At 35.2% G+C, this 25,992-nt stretch overlaps 1 protein-coding gene across 1 annotated transcript; it reads left to right on the forward strand.

The window, feature by feature from the left end:
• Nucleotides 1–1,939: 1,939 nt before the first annotated feature.
• LOC137923050 (putative leucine-rich repeat-containing protein DDB_G0290503) lies at nucleotides 1,940–23,000 on the forward strand. The gene is made up of 9 exons (XM_068766171.1): nucleotides 1,940–2,057; nucleotides 2,912–2,976; nucleotides 3,725–3,803; nucleotides 4,679–4,822; nucleotides 5,870–6,071; nucleotides 7,232–7,346; nucleotides 8,773–8,841; nucleotides 11,940–17,025; nucleotides 22,879–23,000. The coding sequence occupies exons 1-9, from the start codon at nucleotides 1,940–1,942 to the stop codon at nucleotides 22,998–23,000; spliced, it is 6,000 nt and encodes a 1,999-aa protein (XP_068622272.1).
• Nucleotides 23,001–25,992: the final 2,992 nt, after the last annotated feature.

Consider the following 25,992-nt stretch of genomic DNA (forward strand, 5'->3'; position numbering starts at 1 on the left):
GCCCAGCCGCTTGGGGGAGGACAAGGGTATGTGGGATTCCTACCCACTAAAACCCACCCCCGGTAATCGACCTCTGCGCTATACGGAGCACCGCGGTATCTCCTGGTCAGAGATCCCTCGCGCCGTGATATTTTCGATAGCCCGTATGCATGTATACGCTACCCCTGAAACCCTCGTGGTGCTATCACGATGGTTCGAGACCATGTCGAACCATCACCTACCTCAGAGTCGCCGAAGCTAGTGGGAGTTTAGGGCCCCCACCCTAAACTCCCGCGACTCCGAAGGCCCCGTTTATGGTAGATAGAATGTCACTTTAATCAACTCGAACTCGAACTAAATAACTTAATAATTTATTTATGTGTATTAATTTATAAAAACCACTATTTGATTGACTTATAATAGAAAGGGCGGCAAACTAGCGATCGCCCGGGCTGCAAAAGTTCTTGGTATGCCACTGCATTCACCCCTTTTAAAGCTTTTCTATATATAAGTAAACACCCTGTATATACATTTTTAGGTCAGTATACCCTGTGGACGAGTGGCGCGGTTGTTACCGGCCGGACCTCGCCTACTCCATCCTTCGTTTACTAAAGATGTCGGTATGTTTTTTTTAAACAATGTTCAACTATGTTTTGTTGAATTTTATTCAAATTATTATTTAGATTGATCAGATATAATTAGATTGAATTGTTTTCTAATGACGTCCTAAAACTTAAAGAAAAGGGTTTCTAAAGATGTTTTTTTTCTGAGTAAACATTTAATTTTTTTGTAAAATTTGAGCGAGCCTTGAGAAATTTCCGTTTTTGACGTAAAATGATGTCTCTGTTAAGAATACGGATGCTATCAAAAATTATTTACACTATCAAATTAATTAAAAATGACCATCAATTGAGACTTGGCGTGTAGCTATTTCATCTATTCCGGCTAGTATTGATCACCTTGTATCAAAGAAACAGTGCCAAATTTCAGATTAAAGATTTTAAGTAAATTCTTTTTGATTGTTTGTGTTTAGTTTTCATTAAAAATATTTATTAAATCATCTTTTAATTTTTGTAGTTAAAGTTAACTGTTAATAAATGTTACATCATGTGCATGCGAAACATTTTATAAAATAAAGTTGGCCTGTTGATTAAAAAGGTTGTACACCCCTGGACTAAAGGAAACCTCGGTAAATGCTCTTAAGTAAATACATTTTTGTCTCCTTCCTTTGGGTTTAATAATGTACACCGCCTGACTAAATAACTTAGGAAGTGGAATAGAATAAAATAGAGAAGGGAGGTAATGAGTGGAGGTAACAGTAGAGGAGGTTCAGACAAGAATGCTTGCTGAGATTGTCTCTACAAGAATTCAACTTTATTGTATCCTAAATTATTATTTGACGAGAGCCCAAACTCGTTGGTATAGCATTTTGTAGACATTTAGCTGGAATGTTACAATAGTCCAGTAGTGGATTACTGGATCTGGATCCTGATCTGGATTACTGATCCTGCTGGTACATTATTGATTGAAAGATCTTAACTTCTATCCACGGAACAAAAGGCACAAGGATTCCGGGAGGCAACTTACATTTGGGTAGACATTTTACCCGACTAACTTCTATACATTGTTGACATACCCAAAAGTCGAACTAAACGGTTTGACAGCTCGTTTTTGGTGAGAGTCGCCAAGATTTGGAACGACCTGCCTGGGTCTATTTTTCCTGATGAGTTGAACTCTGGAATCTTTAAGAGTAGAGTGAACAGGTTTCTTATGGATGGGCGTGTACCACCTTCGTTTTCATCTACACTTTCCATCAGGTGAGATGGAAGACAAACGCCTATTCCATTACAACTATGTAAAAAAAAAACTTTTGATATAACACAATTTATCTCATTCGATGACGTTTGTGTGTATTTTCTTACAGCATATACCAATCCTGAACAACTAAGTCCAGCCCGCAATGGAAGCTTCTCCTGTTTCAGCATTGAATCAGCAGCTAAAACCTGTACCTGGTTTCACGTCGAACCAATCGCTGGACAGCGTGACCAAACAGAAACCACAACCTTCAGTTTCTCTTTGTAAGTATAAGCTAGTAACCTTTTTATATAAACGTCTGTTCAATTTTTTTAAATTAGTTTAGGAGAAATATACAGGTTGATTGCTTATAGGTATAAAAATTATTGGGTCTTTTGTCAGCATAAAGATTTAAACATTTTACAACATTCCAATCAAACTTGTGTATAGGTCATTTGTCAGAAAAAAATCTTTAAAGCTTTTGAAATTTTTTCCTATCACACTGAAATATATTTAATCGAATCAGGCGTTACCTTGCGGAGGTCCAACCTAAGTAAGAAAAGGACCAATATTTAGCCATTTCCGCATATGCAGTGGTAGTCGTGCAGCAAAGTGCACCGCTCGCCAGCCCGCTGATAAATGCGCATGCGGCAAACAATGCGAATTACAAAACTGCCACCGTTAAATCACTCATCACGTGTTTCACCCCTTCACGGGGCATCTTCAGGAGTTGTGTTACACCGATTAGTTCCAAATACAGCGTGAGTTTCTCACTGGGGCACTCTCACGGGCTGGCGGGCGGTGCATTTTGTTGCACGACGAACACTGCATGTGTGGAAGTAGCTAAATATTAGTCCTTTTCTTACTCTGAATTGTTACATTAGTAAATTTTTTTGAAACCGATTTTGTATATTATATTGTCATTAGTTTATTTATTATTACTGAAATTACTAATTTTGATTAGTATATATCGTTAATAGACTGCAATAGAGCGATAAATATATACCCTTTTAAATTTTACACATATAACCAACCAGCCTGTATGTACAAGAAAATTTTGCACCTATAATCAATCATCCTGTATATATGGTAATTGGTTATAGTTTCTCCAATAAGTAATGAGCACTTTCATTTTCAGCATTTCAGAGCGAAAATGAGAAACAGAAAGTCGACACTAACAATAAATTAGTCAGTACGTATCAGGTGAGATCTTGGTGATTTTTACGGTTTTAACATTTACTTGGACATTGTTTAATAAAAGCCTTTTTTTGTTTTCCATTATATTACCGATTATTTTAAAATACTGTAAAAATAAAATACAACCTAGATATGTAAACAAGAAGCTAGTTGTAACAAATATACCTAAGATTATATATTTATTACAATATATATAGAACATAAGCGTAAAACCATTAAGAATTTGTTGGAACATTGTTACTACAGATGGCGCTAGTAGTCGATTGTCTCTAGCTGTTTTGACACGGTTTATCATATATAAGGGCACTGCCTGGTTGAATCGAAAGCCTCTCTTACCTCCAGCAACATCAGCATCTGTCAAACATGTGACAGGCAAACCTACCACCTCCATCGTCACATCCGGACGCTTTTTACGAGCAGCCCAAGTCTACCAAGATCCAAGAAGAGTCAGTCTTTGAAAGTCCTCGCGCTATACCTTTCAGAAATATACCTTGACGAGGTAGATGTTGGGACAGTAGTCTGCGCTGTCTCCGGTCCATCGGAGATCTTTTTGGTTATCGTGGACTTTTTGGGTTGCACCACGTTCAAACGAGGCGGTCAGAAGACAAAATGATACAACGGCCTCCCAATATAACATCATGAAACAACACATGCATGGTTCAACTGTGAATGACTCGTAATTACCTGGTACTTGATAAGTAAGACTTGCCTTAGGTCTGTTATTTGTTGTAATAACTCTGCGTATTTTTTACAGATTTCACATTGTAACCTACTAGCTCCCTCATTTCCAAAGAACACAGAATTGTCAAAGAATATGGCAAATGACACGGCATGTACGTTTATTTTTAATCTGTAATTTTTATCATTGTCACCTATCTGTGACAAATTTTAATTAATTATTACAGATTACTGTTGTAATTTATTTTAATTCCTTACAACTCTTGCAAGTATCTCCTCCGGTAGGCTAATCTAGCTTTCTCATTTATAACCGCTTGAAGGTTATCATTACTTTTTTTAAAGTAGTTCCAAGTCTTGGACCTCCACCAAAGATCGCCACCATGACCGGTCTTGCGAAGCCAGCATCCATCGACTTCCTGCGACCTTTACTATGACCGATGACATCATTGGTCTACCTAGTGGGGGGGGTCTACCCTCGCCTCGTCTACCGGCTCGTGGTCGCCACTCAGGAAGCTTTCGGCCTCAATGGCAATTGGTTGCATGGCAGTGTGCCTCGTCCACAGTCCACTTCAGATGAGCAATTCTTCGAGCTACGTCGGTGATATTCGTTCTACTGCGGATACTGATCCCCTCATTCCTGATTGGATCTCGCATCGAAATTCCGAGCATAGCCCTCTCCATTCATCTCTGGATGACCTTGAGCCTACTTATGAGGTCCGTCGTAAGTAACGAGAACTTGGATCCGTATGTCATCACCGGCAATACACATTGGTCAAGGACCTTCGAGTTCAGACATTGGGATATTTTGGACTAGAAGATGTTTCGGGACTTCCAGAACGCTGCCATAGTTGGATTCCAGTGGTCTCTTTCTCAGAGTTGGACTTATCTGGACGGTTTATTCCTGGTATATATAGTCTATAACTTCGAGCGTAGCATCTCAGAGATCTATTTGAGTAGAAGCTCCCTATTCGTTGCCAAATGTAATTTAAATACTTTAGTTTAAATTGTAATGGGATGTTTGATCCTTTAGTGAATGCAAATCGGCTGTCTCGTGTGACGCACGTTGCCAATTCGTTTGCGGAGTCCTTGCGCAAGTATCCTGAACGCCCTCAGAATTCTACGTGCTCCACTGAACTAATCGAGAGGATCCTGTCTGCGACGCTGTCCAAGCGAAGTTAGTATATTTAATAACGTTTATACCTGCTGTTAATACCTGCACCGTTTTAATATAATCGATAATTAGACTTGCCTGTAGGATTGGTCGTAGTACTGTTGCTTCTTGTTCTTCGGTAGCTTCTTGTTCTTCGGTTGCTTCTTGTTCGTAGATTGCTTCTTGTTCATCGATTGCTTCTTGTTCGTCGATTGCTTCTTGTTCGTCGGTTGCTTCTTGATCTTCAGTTGCTTCTTCCTGTGTTGACCGCACCTCCGCTAGCCCTTATAATGAGCGCGGAGACTCAACAGCGCGATGCAGATTTTCGTTGCGTCTACTGTGGCGCCATCTGTCATTTATCTGTTTCACTGCCGCTGCCGCCGCGATGCGATTGACGGTCACGTGGGTAAGAGCTTGGTGTTTGAGTGGCGCGCGATATGCACGCCACATGCCCATGTGATGTGTTACTCAGGCACTACTCCCGATTCGAATCCAAAAGACGTAACCACGTGACCTTATGGCAAAACCTTTATATACCTCCGTTCAACTTACCGGACCTTCTAAAGAAAAAATGTACAGCAGAATCTTTTGATGAGTTGGCCCGGCACATTGTTCTAAATCTCAAGGCATTTAACGGTCTGTAGCGTTTGGGCAGCGACATGAAATAAAATAATGTACCAACTAATATATAATTGAGTAAAACTTACAAATTTTATTGTTAATATGTATACGTTTTAGCTGTATTTACCCACAAGAGAAAATTGTGTAAGAAAAATTGTAAAAATTATAAAACGCTGTCGTGCCTCGCAGCTGGGAGAAGAAAGATCCGTATCAAACAGCGGCAACTCTCTCCCAACTGCAAAAAAAACACTAGCGATACAAATTAGAATTAATAAGAAAAACAGTATAATAAGATTTTCTTATCGGACAGTAACTTTTCTGTGTTAACTCTGCAGGGACATATAGTAAACAGTAATTTTCTTACTATAATATAATTAATTCCTTAACTTTACATTCACATGTTTAGTTTTTACACCTATAATCTGATACCGTGTATTTAAAATCTTCCAGCGAATAAAACGAAGAAAGTCCATCCATTGGTTAGAAATAAAAAAAATAAATGCTCGATCGAGCACCACGTCCACAAGAGCCTGCTGCAGACGCGCGGAAGAAGGTTATCTGCTGCTCATCACGTCACCAAGGTTGACCCCAAGGTTCCTCTCAGTTCGACCAGGGCCAGCATGACGACACCACCCACCACTTTGGGTTTAAGGTAACATGCCTAACTCTGCCTTTTTTTATAATAGTTTCAGCTGTGTATCGCCCGCTACTAGATATAAATTTCAAATAAGACCAGATGCAAGCGACGCGTGTGCAGTATTTAAACGGTTTTATTTAGTTCGACCCGTACGGAATTTGTTTATTTGCGTCAAAATTAGAAATTGAAATTTAAGCACCTTCCCGTTGTCAGATCTGAAATTTGGTACACACATTTAATTTAGATGACAATACAATATAATAAAATCAATAACATAATAAATCTAAGATGGCCGCCGATACAAAATGGCGGATTACATATTTTTCCTTAACCCCCTCAATATGGATATCAAATGAAAGGGCTATACTAGTAAAACACGATGATTATGTCAAAATTTAAAATTCGAGATGGACGCCGTTCCAATATGGCGGACTAGGTACATATTTTTCCACACCACATCACAATATGGGTAGCAAAAAACCGTTTAACTTAAAAGTTTTTTTTAATGTATTTTATTTTAAATGACATTAATAAGGTTATCTGTGCACCTTTTTTTATAATGGCCATAATTTTTGGAATTATTTTTTCAGATACAATTTTATTTACATTTGTCTTCTTTCTTCCGTCAAATTATCTTTCATGCTTTTTCTTTCCTTTTATACATCATAAAATATTTCACTCCAATAGCATCCGTGTCAGTCTTCCAAACGCCTTTCATCCTTCTACTTCTTTTTCCCAAAGTTCCTAAGTATCACAGATTATTTATTACATTACTGTTGTGACTTTTGTATCTTAATTTTTATTATATTCTATGACTATATCATTATTCATCTTTATTAATTATAACGAATAAATAAATATTTTTTTACATAATATTCATCAAAGCGTATTTATGCAGACCACTAAGCATTTCTAAATCTGAATTTATTGTATCTCATCAATGTATTGATTAAAATATTCAAGTATATTTATTTTTCCGTTCCTATCTTGTTTACTTGTATTTTGCATAATACTTGTACACTTTCTTATTCTAATATTTATTAATAATACTATTTTATAAATTATTAAAAAGTGTTACATTATATGCGAAAAAAAATTTTAATTTTATATTGGTTCGTCGATTGAAAATGTTGCAAACTCCTGATCTGAGATGAGTGATAAAAATGTTAATTTAGTGAAACACCACCCCGTGTTCAGCGGATGGGTCGCGGCGCTGAAGTGAGATACATCAACGACGTGAGGAAGTGCATCCGTGACGCCATCAGACACGTGTGGAGCGAGGATAACTCGGTGAGTTTAATCTCGTGTATGTAACGGTATTTATATCGCTAATGGGTCAAAATATTTATGCACTATGAAAAACTTAAGCGGACTATATTGGATTGTTATGGATTACAATGGATTATTGTGGATTATAGTGGACTACGATAGATTATGATGGATCATGATCCATTGCAGCCTAAACCACCTACTAATCTTGGCTATTATAGTACATCCTCCCATAGATATCTTAGAGAGAGGACTATGCTCTGCAGTGAGTGTTTTAGGGCTAAAAGCGACTATTATGCATCATGATAGTCTGTGATAGACTAGGATGGATTAGGATGAACTAGGACGGACTAGGATGGACCAGGATGGAAGTTCACCATCAGGCTGCATAAAAAAATCCAAAAACACTATCAATGACATGGATATGATCGTTATTTTGAATAAGGATTTTTGTTTATCTCATTTAATTATTTACACTTACACATACACCATAGATAATAAGAAAAAAAGAAAACATTTATGTAGGTACAAGAGGCGATCTTATCGCTCAAGGCGATCTCTACCAGGCAACCTATAGATGGATAGATGAGAGACATAAAAGAGAGCGCAGTAGAATGTACATTATATTTCTATACACACATAAATACAAACATAGTTATATAAATATACATACGTATATACACATAAATATCGTACAAATACATACTCGTATGTATTTGTATGATATTTATGTGTATAACAAAGTTGCAAGCAATAGGTTATGGTATATTTTACATTAGACATACTCTGCTTGTTCTATACAAATTAGTTTAAGACCGCAGTTTACCTATCAGGGTGACCGGAAAGTAATGTCGCTTTCTTAAGTTAAATTCGCACGACTACATTTTTAACAAGTTTTTATTTATAATCAACAATATATTCACATTCTTTGTCAACAACCTTTTGCCATCTGGTATACAATTTCAATGCCGGAGCAGTAAAAATCAAAAGGTTTTTTTTTGTAAAATATGTCGACAGAAACGACATTGCTTTCCAGTCCCCCTAATATTTACATTACGCTTTTTTGACTAATAATATTTAAAGGAATTAGGCGTTACCTTGCGGAAGTCCATCCTAAGTAAGAAAAGGACCAATATTTAGCCACTTCCGCACATGCAGTGGTAGTCGTGCAACAAAGTACACCGCTGCGGCAAACAATGCGAATTACACAACTGCCACCGTTAAATCACTAAACACGTGTTTCACCCCTCCACGGGAGTTATCCTCAGGAGTTATGTTACACCGATTAGTGCCAAACACAGAGTATATTTAACTATTAATATTCTTTAAGTCTTGGTTTTTGTATATCTTCGTATAGTAAACTGCATTGCCTCATTTATTTCAATCACTAATATTTGTAAAATAAAGATAGCCTGTTGCATGTTATTTGCAGTTACTTTCTTTGCAGGTTTGTCCAGAGATTCAACGTAGATTTGAAATTCATCAGAAAGAATATCACAACCCCAGGAAAAGTACGGTAATATCAAACACACATATTTAATTAGACCCTTAATTATAAAGGCTGTATATAGCTTAAATAGATGAGCTATGCTACAAATCCTTTAAGGGAAAGCTTTTACAGCAAAAGTAAGAGAAAGTGATGAAGCTATCGGCAAATTGACATCGGTGTTGCAAACTTGCAAACTCAATTACTGACCTCTGGTGCTACTCTACCATATATAAGCAGAGACATTATGAACAATATAGATTTCACTATTTTTTTTATTTTCACTTTTCTCTTTTGTCTTTCTTAAGATTTTTTATTTTTTCCTCTATTCTCCTTCTCATTGTCTTCTATTCCTATACATACCTTGTTACCTATCATACATAGCCTCTCTTCCCTTGACTTCCCTCCATTATACTGTAATAACTCAAATTTTTTATTTTGAACTTTATTTTACAATTGTCTGTATCATGATTTTAATTTCAGTTTTTCAGTTTGTTCGTAAAGTTTATCTCTCTTCCATTGACTTATGTCTTGTTGCTTTTATTACTTACTTACCTATTATCCTCCTTCGGTACTCCAGGAAGATCAGGGTCCTCCATCTTGGTTAACTAGTGAGGCCATGTTACTTTCCTCTATCCTTTTCCGCAACCGAAACTGGCAATCCGTTCGTTCAGCGCCAGATACGAGCCAGCCTGTACTTTGTGCTTTACAGTCTGGTCTACTCCTGGCTCACAGGTGCACGAGGGGAGACCTTGAGCTTAAGCTTGTGAAGGTACTTGGAGAATTCCCAGTTCCCCGTGAAGATCTGGACCACAATCCTGTCCGGCTCGACTTGACCAAGCACGCGCAATTACAAGCTCAACGAGCCTCTAGAGCTACGGATTGTCCACATGGACAAAAGGAACGGGCATAGACAAGTGTATTTTTGAGTTGATATGGCAATGTGAAGGCCTCATTGTCGCCGGGGTTCTAAAGTTGTGTGGAAAAATGTAAGTTACGTAATACGAAGCGTTGCATCTAGCCTCTTCCAACGTGTCTTGTTGGCAGTTCATATTTAAGATAGACTCAAAATTTTTCCAAACACTACCATTAAATAGTACTGTATCCTAGTAATATACTCGTATGACAGTAAATAGAATGTTTATATCAATTGGTAACACAAGTGAATGCTAGATGTAATACATTGCATCTTTTCCAGGGATGCGGAACCTATTGCATGAATCCGGAAAGTAAGTCGAACTTTATTTTGTCCGATGAATATACGATGACATATTTAAACTTGTAATTGAATGTAACTTATTTGTAATGCTTAGATAATTATCACGCAATGTATTAGTACTTTGAGATACTGTTCTTTTGCTGCTTGCAATTTATAATTTGGTTCGTACGATCTAGATAATGACGTCATTTTAAAAATTAAAACTTACAGGTCAGTCGACCGAAACGACGAATCAAATGGTGAGTGAACATACACTATACTATCATCATATAACGTACTATATATATATATATATATATATATATATATATATATATATATATATATTCCCTATTTTTACCCTCGGCAAGCTGACAGTAAACAACCCATGGAGAAAACTGTGCTCGGGATTTCCCAATGAGATCGAATCGGGTATGATGAGATTCGTAAACGCATGTTTAAGTGGCATTTAAAACTTTATATATATATATATATATATATATATATATATATATATATATATATATATATATATATATATGTATATAAAGTACTCGCTTTTCGCTTCCATAGGTTTTGCAACTTCTTGCTCAATAGTCAAGTTAATATCATAAATATTTGGTTCTTATTTTAGACAGATATAGTCAAACATTAGATTTCGTAGTTTTTTCAGCACATAGACAACCACTCCAAGGCCTCATCTAAAGATATCTATAATGGGGAAGACGTACCATAATCGCCAAGCTTGGCAGACGAGTTGGCGATCGCAATGTGGTATTATGGTACACAGAGGACGCTGTTAGCCAGCCTCTGGAAACTTATTTGTGAGCAGAAACAATCCTGGATTTAAGGCATCAATTGTGAATATGAGATTGTATCCTGCTAATCGAACTGGCGACTTACAATCACTAGTCTAAGCTCTCCACTGTTGGGTTGCGACTAAAAAATGACAATACGTAGATATAAATACAAAAGCCTTAATTTGGTAGCCGTTGTTTCATACTATAGACGGTCAATGTAAGGCCCATCATTCCTATCCTTTTCTCGTAGGGTGGTAAGTGACACTGTTAATAGAAACAAAACAGTATAGATAAGTAGGTACCAAATAAACTGCACATGAAATAACTAGTCAATTAATAATAGAAAAAATAGACTAAAAATAGAATAAGAAAAGTGTAGTGATATATTAAGAAAGCACAACCCAAAGAAAACTGTGATGTAAAAAAAATAGAATATGTAAATAATAAAATAGATAATTTAAAAAAATGTACCTAGCCACCTAAGAGTAATAAGATGATGGAAGGAAGGCGATGTAAGCAAGAAGGAATGAAAGAACAAAATGAAAGATATTGTGATGGAAATAAGGTAAGAATAAAAGAAATTGAGAAGTATGACCTTGAGTGAAGAATAAAGATAAAATAATCGAAAAACTCATTTTGTAAATAAATTTCCTGATCCCAACTAAGCCACAAAAAGGCAAAAAAATGTGAGGAATAGATATATTAGGAAGATATACCACAATTGCCACACTTGACAGGCAGGTTGGCGATTGCAATGTGGTATTATGGTACGCAGAGGGCGCTGCTGCGTTCATCTCGAAACTTGTTTGAGAGCAGTGGTACAGGAATCGAACCTGTGATCTACAATCTCAAGTCACAGTCCTCTACTGCTTGGCTATCGCTGATGTTAAATGTAGACTAGTATATTCACTATCACCTGCAAGCAGGTAGACGTGGTATCTTGTCAGAAAGACAAAGGTTATTAGAGAAGATAAAATTATATAAATGTATTCATAAGCAATTTACAATTTACGTCAATGTCTAGATAGTCCATAACTGAACAATTTAAGTCCAAAATATATGGCACCGATAACAATTATGTACATTGTATTATTTTGAACATATTTAAACATGGATATTGTATTGTACAGAATGATGTCTGCTGCTTCTGCCAGAGGAAGTTACCCTGTAGGTGTCAAATGAAAACTACGCCTGAGGTAAAAGAGGATACTCCAAAGAGGACTACGAGAAGCTTCTTGCGGTGCCTGAAGTTCCGCGACCAGAGCACAAGTCTAAACGATTTGAATACAGTATCTTGTTGTGATTTCTGCAGAGAAGAGAAATGTTATTATAAAGAAACGTTCGATATAGTGAACGATTGGCTTCAAGAAATCCCAGTAAATGCCAATTGTTCCAACGACGATAAAGCTAAACGCCAGACAATAATAAAGAAGTTGGTACATTCTTTACTGAAATGCAAGGGAGTAGAAGAAAGGCAGAAAGAAGAGATTAAAAAATGTCTTAACGTATTACCAATGTGGCAACCTTCGGACCAGAATAATAGGGATGCTTTAAAAAATAACCTCACCGACAGTCTTATGAATCGTTTAAAAACTCTTACAGATGTTGATGTTAATTCAAATGACATAAAAAAGTTTGAACAGCTCGAACAACAAAACCAACAAAGTTGTCCCGAAACATCGGGTAATGCAATAAATAAAGAATTAGAGGCTACTAAAGGCATGGTTTTAGATGCAAAAATTAAAGAAGATTTAAAGAAAATAATAGAAATAACAAAGAATAATTGTTTAGATTCAAGAACAGAAAGTTTATTAATGGAGGCACTTTTAGTAAAGTTGAAAGCATTATCTACACAAGAACCAGTTCAAAAGCAACAAAACTCAGTGGATAGGCAAAACGTTCAGGGATACTTGGAAAAGAAAGTCTCACAAGTCTTGGAGGAGTTACCGGTTGCTGTTGGCAATAACGTGAAAAAGATTATGAAAGATGAAATTATGGAAGTAATTTTCAGGAAATTGGATACAGGTCAAACTGTTGATAGTAAAAGCGTCAATGAAAACGGAATTAATGAATTGAAACCAAATATAGATTCGTACGCGACAATGTCTATGACCCAATTTGCGATGCCACTTAAGGAAGAAATTCAAGATTATGTGAAAGAGCATGTAGCAAGCATGTTACATGAATTCGCTTTAGATTTAAAAGATCGAAGTAAAATTCAAGATGATTTAACTAATATAATGGCAGATCAAATTGTGAGAGGAGATAACGAAAACAAATTTAAGGAAAAAGCGCAAAGTTTATTACAAGAAATTGATTTGTCGGATACTAAAATTGAAGATCTATATAATATAATATTGCGGAAAACTAATGACATTACGTTAGGTTTTAAAAATAAAACACTTCCTTTATTCAACAATAGGCAGCGGTTCAAGCAGAATACTGAGAAAGAAATTATTAACTTCATCACCGATATCATCGGTGGATTTGATATAAATTTTAAAAAGCAAGTTATTTCATCAACAAAGCAATTATCAGAAAGAATTGAAAATATCATTGCAAATGTTAGACGATCGTCTAAAGAAAAAGAGGAACTGGTTTATAAAGAAGTTTTCAATTTTCTGAAGAGCAAAGGTCTGCCAACAGATGGGCGGTGTAAAAAATTTGCAACAAAATTGACCAAACGACTATTAAACATACCACCTAAAGCATCCACTATGAGAAGATCTATGAATGAAAGTTACTTTCAAAGTCCTACATTGTCATCAATCGGAAACGATGAAAGCTTAAATATTTTAGATCAGGGATCGCTCGTTCAAATTTATGAAAGTATTTCAATGAATGTTCTATCTCAAGAAGTTTTAAAATGTATTGAGAAAATACCGCCCGATCGTGTAACGTCCCAAGACAAGAATTATCATAAAATAGTTGCCAAAGAGATTGCAAAGCAAATACGTAACGCATCCAATCAAAGCTATAGCTCCAGTTCATTACTGGAACGAACTGTATTCCAATGGTTACCTAAACTCATTAAGGAACCTCATAAATCTGAAATTAATATGATGAAAGATGATTTAAGGAGGATTATGGAAGGAAAAATTTCACCTAAAACATATTCTATTTATGGCACCGATAAATATGTAGACACACTAAAAGGAGGCATCACGGAATGGATGAAAAATATGCCGATGTATCAAGTAAGAAATGCAGAGGAGAAAATGTTACAAAGAAATTTAGTATCCAGCCTTGCAAATGAGTTAAACCGCACTTTAAATGACTTAAGCTCTAGTCAACAGATTGTTGACGAAGAAGCAATACTCAGAATAATAGAAAATCGGGTTAAACAGTTTTCGGTAGGTCCAGAAGTAAAGCATGATAATAAAAAACACCGTGAAGCAGCATTGGAACTTTTGAATCATTTAAAGCAAATGCAGTTAATTTCAAACGTTGATAACTTGTCTCTGAATGTAGCTGTTGAGGAAATATTGAAATGGATGGATAAAATTCCAGCACATCGAATCATATCAAATGATAGAAATTATCAAAAAATGATGGCACAGGAAATTGAAAAACGAATAACGGAAAAATTGAAACAAAGTTCGAACCCAGATTTAGTTTTCGAGCGTGAAGTCTTGCAGTGGTTACCTAAGATTTTAAAAGAACCTGATGAATCCGAAACACGTCTGATGATCGAAGATCTTAAAAAAGTTTTTAAACAGAAACCCTTCACACCACCTAGATATGGTACAGATCAATTGAACGAATCACTGAAAGACGGTATCTTAGGATGGCTAAAAAATACTCAAATTTATCAGAGACGCAATACAAAGGAAAAATTGTTTCAAGAGAATTTAATGTCAGAACTTGTAACTGATATAACTCGTATATGCAATGATTTACCAAAGAATGGGAAAGGCGATGTCAATAAACTTATACTTAGATCCATAGAAGCCAAGATAAAACAGTTGCCGCTTGATCCAAAGATGAAACAAAATGACGAGTATCATAATAAAATAGCTTTAGAACTATTCAATCATTTAAAAGTTTTAGAAATACTTGAAAATATTCCGAAAGAGAACAGGGTATCTACTGATACTATCAAATCATGGCTTCAGACATTGCCACTAAAATTGGAAATGGACTCTCAAGAAATAAATAACTTTGCAGAAAACGTCAAATCGATCTTATGTGACTATTTAAATGATATTTCGCAAACCCATACAGAGAAACGTGTTAAAAAGAAGGTTATAAACACGCTTAAGAATTTGCCCTTACATGATGACATTCGTGAAAACAGTTTGCAAAAGTTAGTAGATGATCTATTTGCAAAACTTAAAAATACCTATTCCAATGAGTACAGCAATCTAGATATAAGTCAATCTTTAGCAAAAGAAGTGGCAGTTAGATGCGAGAAACTTGCATTGAATATTGGAAATAAAGCAGAGAATGTGAAAAAAATTGAAAAGTTCAGAGAAAATCTCGTCAGAGGTTTAGTTGATATAATTAATAAAATAAATGAAAATACAGCTATTGCGAAAGATGAAACATTGTTTGAAAATATGGTAAAAGATGAAATAGAAGAATTATTGAATAGAATATCTGTCAACGAACATTTGAGGAGAAATTCTATACCTTTAGTTGATGAGTTAGTTAATATTACAAAAGAACTTTCAAAGATTGAGAGAAGAAATTCAGCAGAAGGAAATTATAAGAAACACCTACGTGATATCATAGATAAGACTTTACCATCAACCCCAGATTTATTTTCAGAACGCCGAAACTCTTTCGAGAATATGAAAGATGATTTGGTTGAAGCATTTGTTGGGTTATTAAAGAACAAAAATGGAAATGTTACCATGTACAAACGAAACGTAAAGGAAGAAATAAACAATTTTTGCAATAATTACCTAAAAAGATATCCCTCCACTCCTATCGACGTAGAGAAACTATGTGATAACCTCTATACTGCCTTACAAAACGTCCCTGTTCCCGAAAGCAAGGATCCTGACGCTGAAACGATGTATGTCAATATTAAAGATGAAGTGGAAAACTGTTTAGCCGCGTTGCCTTTAAAATATTGCGAATCAAACAGTATGCTTAAAGAACAATTTCTTGATTTCCTTCTAAATATTTCGCAGACACAAGTAGATGATGCAAATTTGAAAGAGAAAATAATGGAAAAGCTAAATGAGTTTTCATTTGAGGCTGAGACTGCACCGAACTTAAAACAAGTAACTAAAGATATTGTCAATATTTTAAAAAATCCGCACCGTACTTCTATAGGACAAACAAAGCGACATAGAAAAGAATCTCTGGCTAGATCTCAACAGGGCTTACAACCGCAGGTCCATAAACATTTAAACGGACCCTTCTGTGACTGTATATCATCTTTGAGATACAAAGACAGTGTTACTCAAGAAGATGGATTCTTATCTCCTCACTCAAGTAACTTTTGTAGCCAAACTTTAACGCCCCCGAAACGTAAATGCTGTCAATCGAAAGAGGATGAAGATGTAATATGTAATGTGCCCAATAATTTTGTTAATTGCTTAAATCGTACCGCGCCGAAACGTAAGAAATCGCAAGGCTCACAGACATCTAAAATATGCGACCTATCACCCTGTATTATCGTTAAGGAGTACTATTGGGATCCCAGTGCATCATGTCAAATGGACAGCTCACTCCAAGAGGTACACAGTGGACAGTGCGAACCGCGACGTACAGTACCTTCGTTGCCGTTGACGCAGACGAAGATACCTTGCTCAACAAACGACCTACCCACAGGCCTCTGCAGATCCATGCGAAGGCTTTGCGTGCAAAACCCCTGCCAGTCGCACATATCCGTGGTCGATCCACGCTTCACACCGTTGCCCGTTCCAATGAATCAGCAGACTCTCGAAGAAGAGCATTGGGCAACAGGAAAAGCACAACCAAACGTAAGATACAAGCACAGACAATCCAACTTTAATATGGCCAGAAACATGGATGAATCGGACAATTTCGTATCGAGAACAGTGTCGGAATCCAAAACGCAAAGAAGGAAAATTTGTTACGAACCGTGTTCGACGGGAACACAGAGTGGAGATAGATGCAATTACGATTTTTGTCCAGATCGTAGGGTAGTTGAATTTGAAACTGATCAAAATGTTGGACTAGATGCAGACTTTACAAGAAGAGAAGATGAAAATGTACAAGATCACGAAGAGTGCACATGCTGTGGGCGTTTTCATCAAAGTGTTTTTGGTCGATCAGCGACAAATTCCAGCAGGGTGGTCAATCGGCAATGCACAAGCAATATAAACAAATGTATTAACTGCCGAGGAGAACTTTGTCTTCGTCCAAGTTACATATACTTTGATTAACTTACCACGAGCTTAATTGCTATTTTTGATTTAACGAAACACCTGTGATTTACCAAAACTTTATTCGGTCATATAAGTATTACATTTATACAATTATTTATTGTTAATACATTTTACAAATTCACTTAAATTTGGAAATTGTCATCGAAATTTCAAATATAACCTTTTGTGAATAAATGCCTTCCAAAAATCCACTTTGTTTCTTTATAAAAATATTGATTAAGAAAAGGAGGTGCACTTTGTTGCACGACTACCACTGCATGTGCGGAAGTGGCTAAATATTGGTTCATTCTTAGGAAGGACTTCCGCAAGGTAACGCCTGATTCCATTAAATAAAAATATTAATGATACAAATTTGTAGAAGTATCAAAATAAGAAAACAGAAATTAATATTTGCGCCGATATCCTCATGATATATAAAATCATCGGAAGATGCTGAATGTATGCCTCAACAGGCGCTATTGGAAATGTATGAGGGAAACTTATCGTTCAGCAGTGGGCGTTTTAGGACTAACAATATGATGATATTATTATTCAATACATATTATACAGATAGGAAAATCAGCATGATTGGTTGTAAGTGCAAATGCCATTTAAGGCGAATATCTAAGCTTGTTTGCTATCAAAAAGCTTTTATATCTATTTCCAATCACCCTGTATAAACTGATCAATGTGCAAGGTAGATTAAGATAGAAGATAAAATTAATTTATTCAACATTGAAACGAAATTTTTGATCGTCAATTTATTATTCATAAATTTATTCTTCTATTTTTTCTCTTTTGGCAGTATGAATAATAATGTTAATATAATAATCCAAAATATGTTATAATACTATTTTAATAAAATAATTAATCCGAGTTTTGAAAACGCTTTTTTTAATATATCATTACGCTATTTTTTATTTCTGAAAAACGAACTATAAATTCACAGCTCTTAAAGTTTTTTCACCTATAACATACTGTATATTGGTTATAAGACATCCAGTTTCATTCCACGGAATTTATATTATGACAGCAAATCAGTTCTATATTTATCTTTAAGTCTTTTACATCTACAATCAATTACTCTGCATAATATTTAATGACAAAATGCATTTAGTAAAAACAATATTAAATTTTAATACTCTATGAAGACATTCATATATGTTGAGTTGTAAATTCTGTTTGACCTGATATAACCGGTATAAAGTTCCAAAATTAGAATTTAACCGTTAACCGATTATTGGAAGGAAATCGTTAAGATAACTCAGCGGGGTCACGCGCGATGGCAACAGCGTCGGCCATTTTGAATACTGCCAACGGCTTTTTTATGTTGACATTTGTTTTCCCGCCTTTTTTATATTAATGCACTTTATTATTATTAAAATTGCAAAAGTTTTTCGCAAATATGAGGCGGTTTTAACGTTTTATTTGTAAATAAATATATTTTGAGTCATGTTGGTCATATTTAAGTTTTTTATTACACACATTATCTGTTTTTTGCGATTTTTAACTCGCGTTGTATCATGTAAAAAGTGTGTATCTGTCTTCCAAGATATGGCCAAAAGTTACGACGTAGTTATTACGTAAGATAAAGATTTTTAAGCTAATTTATTAGAATAATAAACTTAATTGGTATTAGATATTTTAAATTATTAGTATTTTAATACGGTTGACCGTACGAATAAATGCTTTTAATTTGTGTTGCGTTATCTATTTTTAAATATCCACACGGCATGTTTTTTTGGCGATTTTTTTTAACCAATCTCCAATCAAAGTTTTCATAGGAACACAGATTGCGTCTTACGATCCTATTACATGGGTTCGATTCCTGATTAACTGCTATAATTATATTTAAAAGATATGTATGCTAACCTAATAAATAAATTCCCTGGAACATTGCTTTTCATTTCACTCTGTGAAGCTCTCACGGATGCCAATGCATCCACTCTAAAGCAATCTTAGAGCTTGGTTGCCTCCCAATGTAACAGCCTAAATTGAGACATACTGACTATAAAGGTTTAGGAAAAGCGCCTGCTGCCTTAAAACCGCACAGAAAATCATCGTCAGGAACTTGTACAGAAAAAAACTTTTGTGACGTCCTTTAAAGAGAATTTATTACGCAAGGTAGCTACCGTAGGTTCTCCAAGACGCGGTTAGTGTTCCAATGCATAAAGGATACGGCACTTTACAACGACACAGTATAATGCGGTATGATACAACACGAGACGGTAACGTAACGACACGATACGTTGCAACAATACAATAAACACAACGTCCAACATAATACAATCCGATACAACAAGAAGCAATACAAGACTGCCAGACTACCCAGGTTGAATTCTAGCAAAATATATATAAAGCAATGATGGTGAGGAATTAATGGGATAGACCTTCAATGGGGGCCCAAAGATGTCTTTAATGATCCCATCATAGGACTCTTACAACTCAAGAGCCACTCACAACACGCTGCAGACATATATAACATTGCTAAGGATCCCACTTCATCAGCAACCACTCCACCAGCGTCCTCACACCACACACAAATTTGTACGATGGAACAAAATCAAACACCACACTACCTACCTAAAAACCTGGTAGGATCAGTATCCTGTATTAGGCTACACTTGGAGTATTAATAACAGGAAAATCGCATCCCTTGTGGAAGACTAGGAGATCCACCACATTTACCTGCGATTTAATCACAAAGTCTTTAGTGATGTGATAGAACGAAATAAAACCGAATAAGAAGATGAATAAATTATTACAAAAAAAAATTAATAAAAATTCAAAGAATATTTTGTGTAAAATTATTTTAAAATAATAATATTAATAATGATAATTTTAAATATGAATAATAAAAATCTCTTTGGAAATTTGACGAAGAGTGGGAAGCGATGTGTAAATGAAATGTAAATGAATGCTATGAGAAAGAGAAGACGTTAAAATTAAAAGAGAGAGCATGAATTAAAAATGTAAAATGAAAAAACTACTAAACTACCTAAAATAAGATTGGGAAACGATAGGTCTCTAAAAGCGGAGGCCTCTCGTGGAACACACAAACTGGTATGGTTCCTTGGTGCGATCGAAGTGCAAGCTGAAATACGAAAGACTATTTTAAAATTTGTATAGTTCACAGAGACTTTCGTTCCGTGAATTCTATTCCTGATGAAGCTATAAAAGCCCCCAGGGCTGACAGCGATAACACTGAGACAATAGTATGATGAGTGGAGATGTCTGAAAGAAATGATAAAATATACAAAGAATGAAGAAATAAATCGTGAAGCAAAAATTTATACCTAAAAAAATTATTGAAAACTGTAAATTAAGTCTCTATGCCATGTGTAGGGATGAACGAAAGGGTCGCAAAAATCATGAAAAAAATATACAGAAAAGTCGAGGTAAGTGAAAATGGATAATCAATTGATTTATTGCCCATTGTATTGGGTACAAGGTTCGAATCTGTAATTCGTGTTCAGTGTGACGATATAAAATTACCGGACCGTGTTATTACACCGTGGTGATTTTATTACGTTGTTTTGAAATATATATACCATAGTTCCTAGTGTCTTGAGGTAAGCAAGTATATCCAGTCCAAGCTCATCTAAGATGGCTACCTGTGAAAGTTGTAAAAGCATCATTAATTGAAACATAATTAGTTGAAGGTTTAAGTTAGTTCGATATTGAATAAGTTAAGTCTATCTTCGTGTGAACGTCTTTGTTTAACTCAGAGTTCCCCAAACTTTTTTGTGTCGTAGACCCCTTGCCATGTTTTTCCGTGTTGGGTAGACCCCCTACTTACCTGATATTGATTTCCTGTAAATTTCTAAATGTAGTGAAGTTTACTGTTAAAAACTTGAAGTAAAAACACATGTTAATTTATGCATTTGTTAATTGAATTTAAATTAAAACTACTCAAAATAAAATTTTGTATCTACTATACCAACTAAGCAAATCTATTGTACCAACACCCTACAACTTACACAATTTTATAAACATATATAATATTTTTTTTACTTCATAGGTACTTTTATAAATAATGTAAATGTTTTGATATTATAAGATAGTATGATGTAAGTAAATAGATACTATCGGTGTGTGTGTTGAGATCCACTATCGTGGACCCCCATTTTCATTTCATGGACCCCCAATTTTTTTTTCGCTGACGTAGACCCCTTGCAGGTTTCCATAGACCTCTAGGAGTCGATAAAGACCACTTTGGGAATCACTGGTTTAACTGGAAAAATTGGGTTAGTTTCATTTTGTTAAGTTCGTGAACTCAGTTTCGATGAAACTACAAAAGCCTTCGGTCTAGCAGTACAAAGATCAATAGATACAAAATATATTTACGTATATATGACGTTCCGTTAGATATCTCAGACCTTCTTTTTCTTAATTTTATGTTTAAAATTAAAAGTTTATTCTTAACTAGAACATAGAATTCAAGTTTTTTATCAATCAAAATGTGCTAATTGGTTTGTTGGCATATTTTCAGAGTTAATGTTATAAGGTATACATAAAAAAATGTTGAATTTAAATTTTAAAAAGAGCAACTGTTGAGTTTCTAGTCGACTCTTAATATTCCGAACTAGTAACAACTTAGGAATCGTTACAAATGTTAAAATATTTGACCATTCAAAGTTACATGTAAGTGGTAACTTAAATAAAGATATTTTTAATTTAAATTTACGCTATTTACGTATCTTTGGGTCAAAATATCAACAAAGAACGTACTGTTGCTTTCATAGGCGTTTCGCGGTCTTTGACCGAAGTTTTTGCGATTATGACGTGAACAGCATTCCTTTGTTCTAGCCGACGGTTTGATATTTTTTATATATTACTTTCCAATCTTGTCGCGCAAGTTGCAAAAGTTTATTTGCATTCATTATTGATATTCGCAATTGACTTTCAAATGCTTTGGATTAATTTTCTCTTTTATTATAGATGGGTAATTCGGGATGAAACCCTACGTTCACAGCTAAAACAAACAGAATGCAAAAACACTGCACATTATGTTTAGACGTTTAGTCGCATTCTAATAGATAATACAAATTGATTTATGATACTTCAGAGTAGTAAGTATATATGTTGTATAAGCTCTAAAACTTCGATGTGCTATACATTCCCTTTAAAAGTTTTTACAACCAAAAACACCCGTAGGAGCTACTGAATGAAGTCAGTCAAAAGAAGTCACTGAATGCAGGCTAGACTGGTCATTGTGTATATATATACATCTTTATATATATATGTAAAGATGTATGAGATTTTCATCAGTAGTAAGATTTCCGTATTTTTTTTTTATTTTTTTATTAATTCTAATTTGTATCGCTGGCGTTTTTTTTTTACACTTTAACTAAACGCAGACAGTTGGGAGAGGGTTGCCGCTATTTGATACGGATCTTTCTTCTCCCAGCTGCGAGGCACGACAGCGTTTTATATTATCGTTTATTTTTTTTTTACAATTTTTTTTTAACTTACTAACAGCTTACCGGACCTTCTCAAGAAAAAACCTACAGCAGAATCTTTTGATGAGTTGGCCTGGCACATTGTCCTAAATCTCAAGGCATTTAACGGTCTGTAGCGCTTGGGCAGCGACTTAAATAAAATAATGTAGCAACTAATATATAATTGTGTATTCCAAATTGTATTGTTAATATGTATAAATTTTAGCTGTATTTACCCGTAAGTGAAAATTGTGTAAAAAAAGATTTCCGTATTGTCGATTCAGCCTTACCCAAAGATATCTATGAGGGGACATACCATTATCACCATGCTAGGCAGGCGGGTTGGGGATCGCAGTGCGATATGATAGAGGACGCAGCTGCTAATCCTCTGGAAACTTGTTTGTGAGTAGTGGCAGTTTTATATAATTAATACAAATGTGTCTAATGGATTTAGGCGTTATTTTGCGTAAGTCCATCCTAAGTAAGAAAAGGACCAATATATAGCTTCTTCCGCTATGCAGCAGTAGTCGTACAATAAAGTGCGCATGCGGCAAATGCTCAACACGTGTTTTACCCCTCCACGGGGCATCTTCAGGAGTAATGTTACACCGATTAGTGCCAAACACAAAGTTCTTGTCTCTCTTTTTTTACCGCATGCGCATTTATCAGCGGGCTGGCGGGTGGTGCACTTTATTGCACGACTACTACTGCATTAGCGGAAGTAGCTATAAATTGGTCCTTTTCTTACACCTGCTATTATTCCTAAGCAAGCATTTAATTCATTTATTTTTGGCAACCTCCAACAATATATTTTCAGAAAACGCACTCTTAACCTTAAAAAATACTTAATTATTAGCGTAGCATTGTATATAAAAAAATACATAATTTTTTATCTCTACATTTTTGGGCGTATGTAATTTAAAAACTATATTTATTTATGTTATCTGTGACATGAAAAGATTATCAAATGAAAACTCGTAAAATTATTATTACAGTGTTATTAATCTTTTTATTAATAATAAAACTATGCTGTGATAATATGAAATAGTGAAGGTAGTACAGAGTAACAGAGGACAGGCCACATGGCTCGCAGAACAAATACCCGGTCTTAATATAGTGACTACATCATGGCAAGCGTAATGAAGAATGTTCACCTGTGGACGGATGGCCTTAAAGTGATCCATGACTCTAGATGACCTGGATCTAGGAGGCCTGTAATCATGATGATGAAAGGTAGTACAGGTTTGCCTGCAGTAAAAAGTTGAGTAAGGGTTTCGTATGGTTGGTACGTTTATAAAACATTTCATGTGTCACTTATTTAATTTTAAGCTTATTTACAAACATATAACATACATTTCTCAGATATTCTTTGTATAAAACACACCAATTTTTATATAAGTGGTGGCTTTAGGTTGGGGTAAAATAAAAAGAAAATTACAACTGTACATAATAAACACTATTATACCTATTTTTGTTACAATGTCTTATTTTAACAATAGGTATATTTTATACAAAGAATAAAAATAATTATGAAAACAAGCAAATGATACTTGTTGTAACAGCTCGTAATAGATACCGGAGAACTGAAGATAAAAATTATAGTAATGTATATTATAAATAATTTAAGTAAGAATGAAGCGACTTAGGATAGGATGGAAGGTGACGAATAAAACGAATAAAGATAAATGAATAATGTAAAAGAGCAAATGTTGAAGTGCGAAAGAAGAGAAAAGAAACTGTAAAATAAAAAGAGAACTGAAAAAATTATTGCCCTAACAAATCTATGTTCCCTAATAAATAGGGGGTGGAACGAGTGGTCCGCATAGCGAGGGCCATAAAAAAAATATCATGACGTAGGTAATGGCGTGGTTAGCCCCCCCCCCCCCCCCCCTGACTGACGACGTAATTAAGGTTGAGGGAAGTCGCTAGACGCGAGCAGCGCAGGACCTGTTACCCTGGTGGTACTTGGAGAACGCCTATACCTTGCAGTGGGTGTTCATGGGATGAAAAGAAGAAGAAAGTATCACAGCATTACATTATGCGAATATACCTTTTCATCATCAAATTCTGTAAGACATTGTTCACAGTGACACGACTGCTACTTACGCCTAAATAAATAATACGTAATAAAAAGTATAATTTTATATAAATTATTATTTTTTTATCCAAGATGACTACGTCTTTGCAATTGCAATGAGTCACTATTTTTCTTGGCGCAAATTGTCTCTAAAATTACTGGCAACACCCACTCCGTTTTGCATCTCAGTATGTAGGCGATTTAATCACCTATTGTCTATGATTTGTGATGCATATAATTTTAGCGTATTGTTACATAATGCAAGCTTAACATGAATTTTGTTGTAAAATATAGTTATATTAAGTTATGTACTCAAATATTTAATACCTTGCCTATCTATTCAAATAAACAAAATTGAAATGTATCTTTGTAATATTAAAATTAAATCTTTGTCTGTACATTTGTTTGTTCCTTATCTCTGAATTGGCTAGACCAATTTTGTCGTAACTTACACTGGCAGATACAATACCTGGCGATAAATATTACACATCGACCTTTGGAAAGAGACAATCGGCTAATTACCGCTTCGTAGAGCGTTTTCTCTGTCGCACGAAATACAAACAGTCCGGTATCTATTAGGAGCTGTTACAACAAGTATCATTTGCTTCTATTCATAATTATTTTTATACTTTGTATAAAATATACCTATTGTTAAAATGAGACATTGTAACAATAATAGGCATAATAGTGTTGTACAGTTGTAATTTTCCTTTTATTTTACCCCAACATAAAGCCTCCACTTATAGAAAAATTGGTGTATTATAAGAACAAGATAGGATAAAATCGAAAAGTATGGGACAGAGCGAGACAGAGTATTACGTAGTAGAATAGAAAAGACTAGAGTGGCATAGGGTAGGACAGTAGAGCAAAGCAGGATAAAAGATTCTTTGGTTCAACCAAAAAATAGAATTATTATTTAATATTAATCAAAAAAAAAATGAAGAACAATAATTTTTAATTTTTTTTAATCAAATGAATCAAAGGCGAACGAACGCCAAGGCCCACAACACACGAGCAGTTGCGACTACTTAAACAATGGACCGAGACGCAATTATATAAAAACAACGCGGACGAACTGACCTTGTCATCTCAGACCGCCTCGCCTTGGAACGACTTCTGACATAATTATTAACGAACAGTCACACAAAATACATCACGTTGTTCTCAACATATATATGTATATGTATATATATACAGGGGCAGCTCTAGCTCATGTGAAACCCTGGCTCCCCCTAGGCCTGACCCCCTCCCCCTGCGGCTATAACTACTAACTATGCCTTCGTAACAAGAAAGTTTTCAAGAAAGGGAGCGTCGCACTTTA

This window comes from Battus philenor, unplaced genomic scaffold, assembly GCF_028537555.1.
Source record: "Battus philenor isolate CCGP_79_NKW_IND1 unplaced genomic scaffold, ilBatPhil1.0.hap1 SCAF_20, whole genome shotgun sequence".
Classification (NCBI taxonomy): domain Eukaryota; kingdom Metazoa; phylum Arthropoda; class Insecta; order Lepidoptera; family Papilionidae; genus Battus; species Battus philenor.

Excerpts from the sequence above, each read along its gene's own strand:
- LOC137923050 (XM_068766171.1), top strand. The coding sequence starts at position 1,940 with ATGGAAGCTTCTCCTGTTTCAGCATTGAATCAGCAGCTAAAACCTGTA. Across the intron at positions 3,804-4,678 it reads TATGGCAAATGACACGGCAT|TGAATGCAAATCGGCTGTCT; the intron begins GTACGTTTATTT and ends TTGATCCTTTAG. Across the intron at positions 17,026-22,878 it reads TCACGAAGAGTGCACATGCT|CCTTACCCAAAGATATCTAT; the intron begins GTGGGCGTTTTC and ends TTGTCGATTCAG.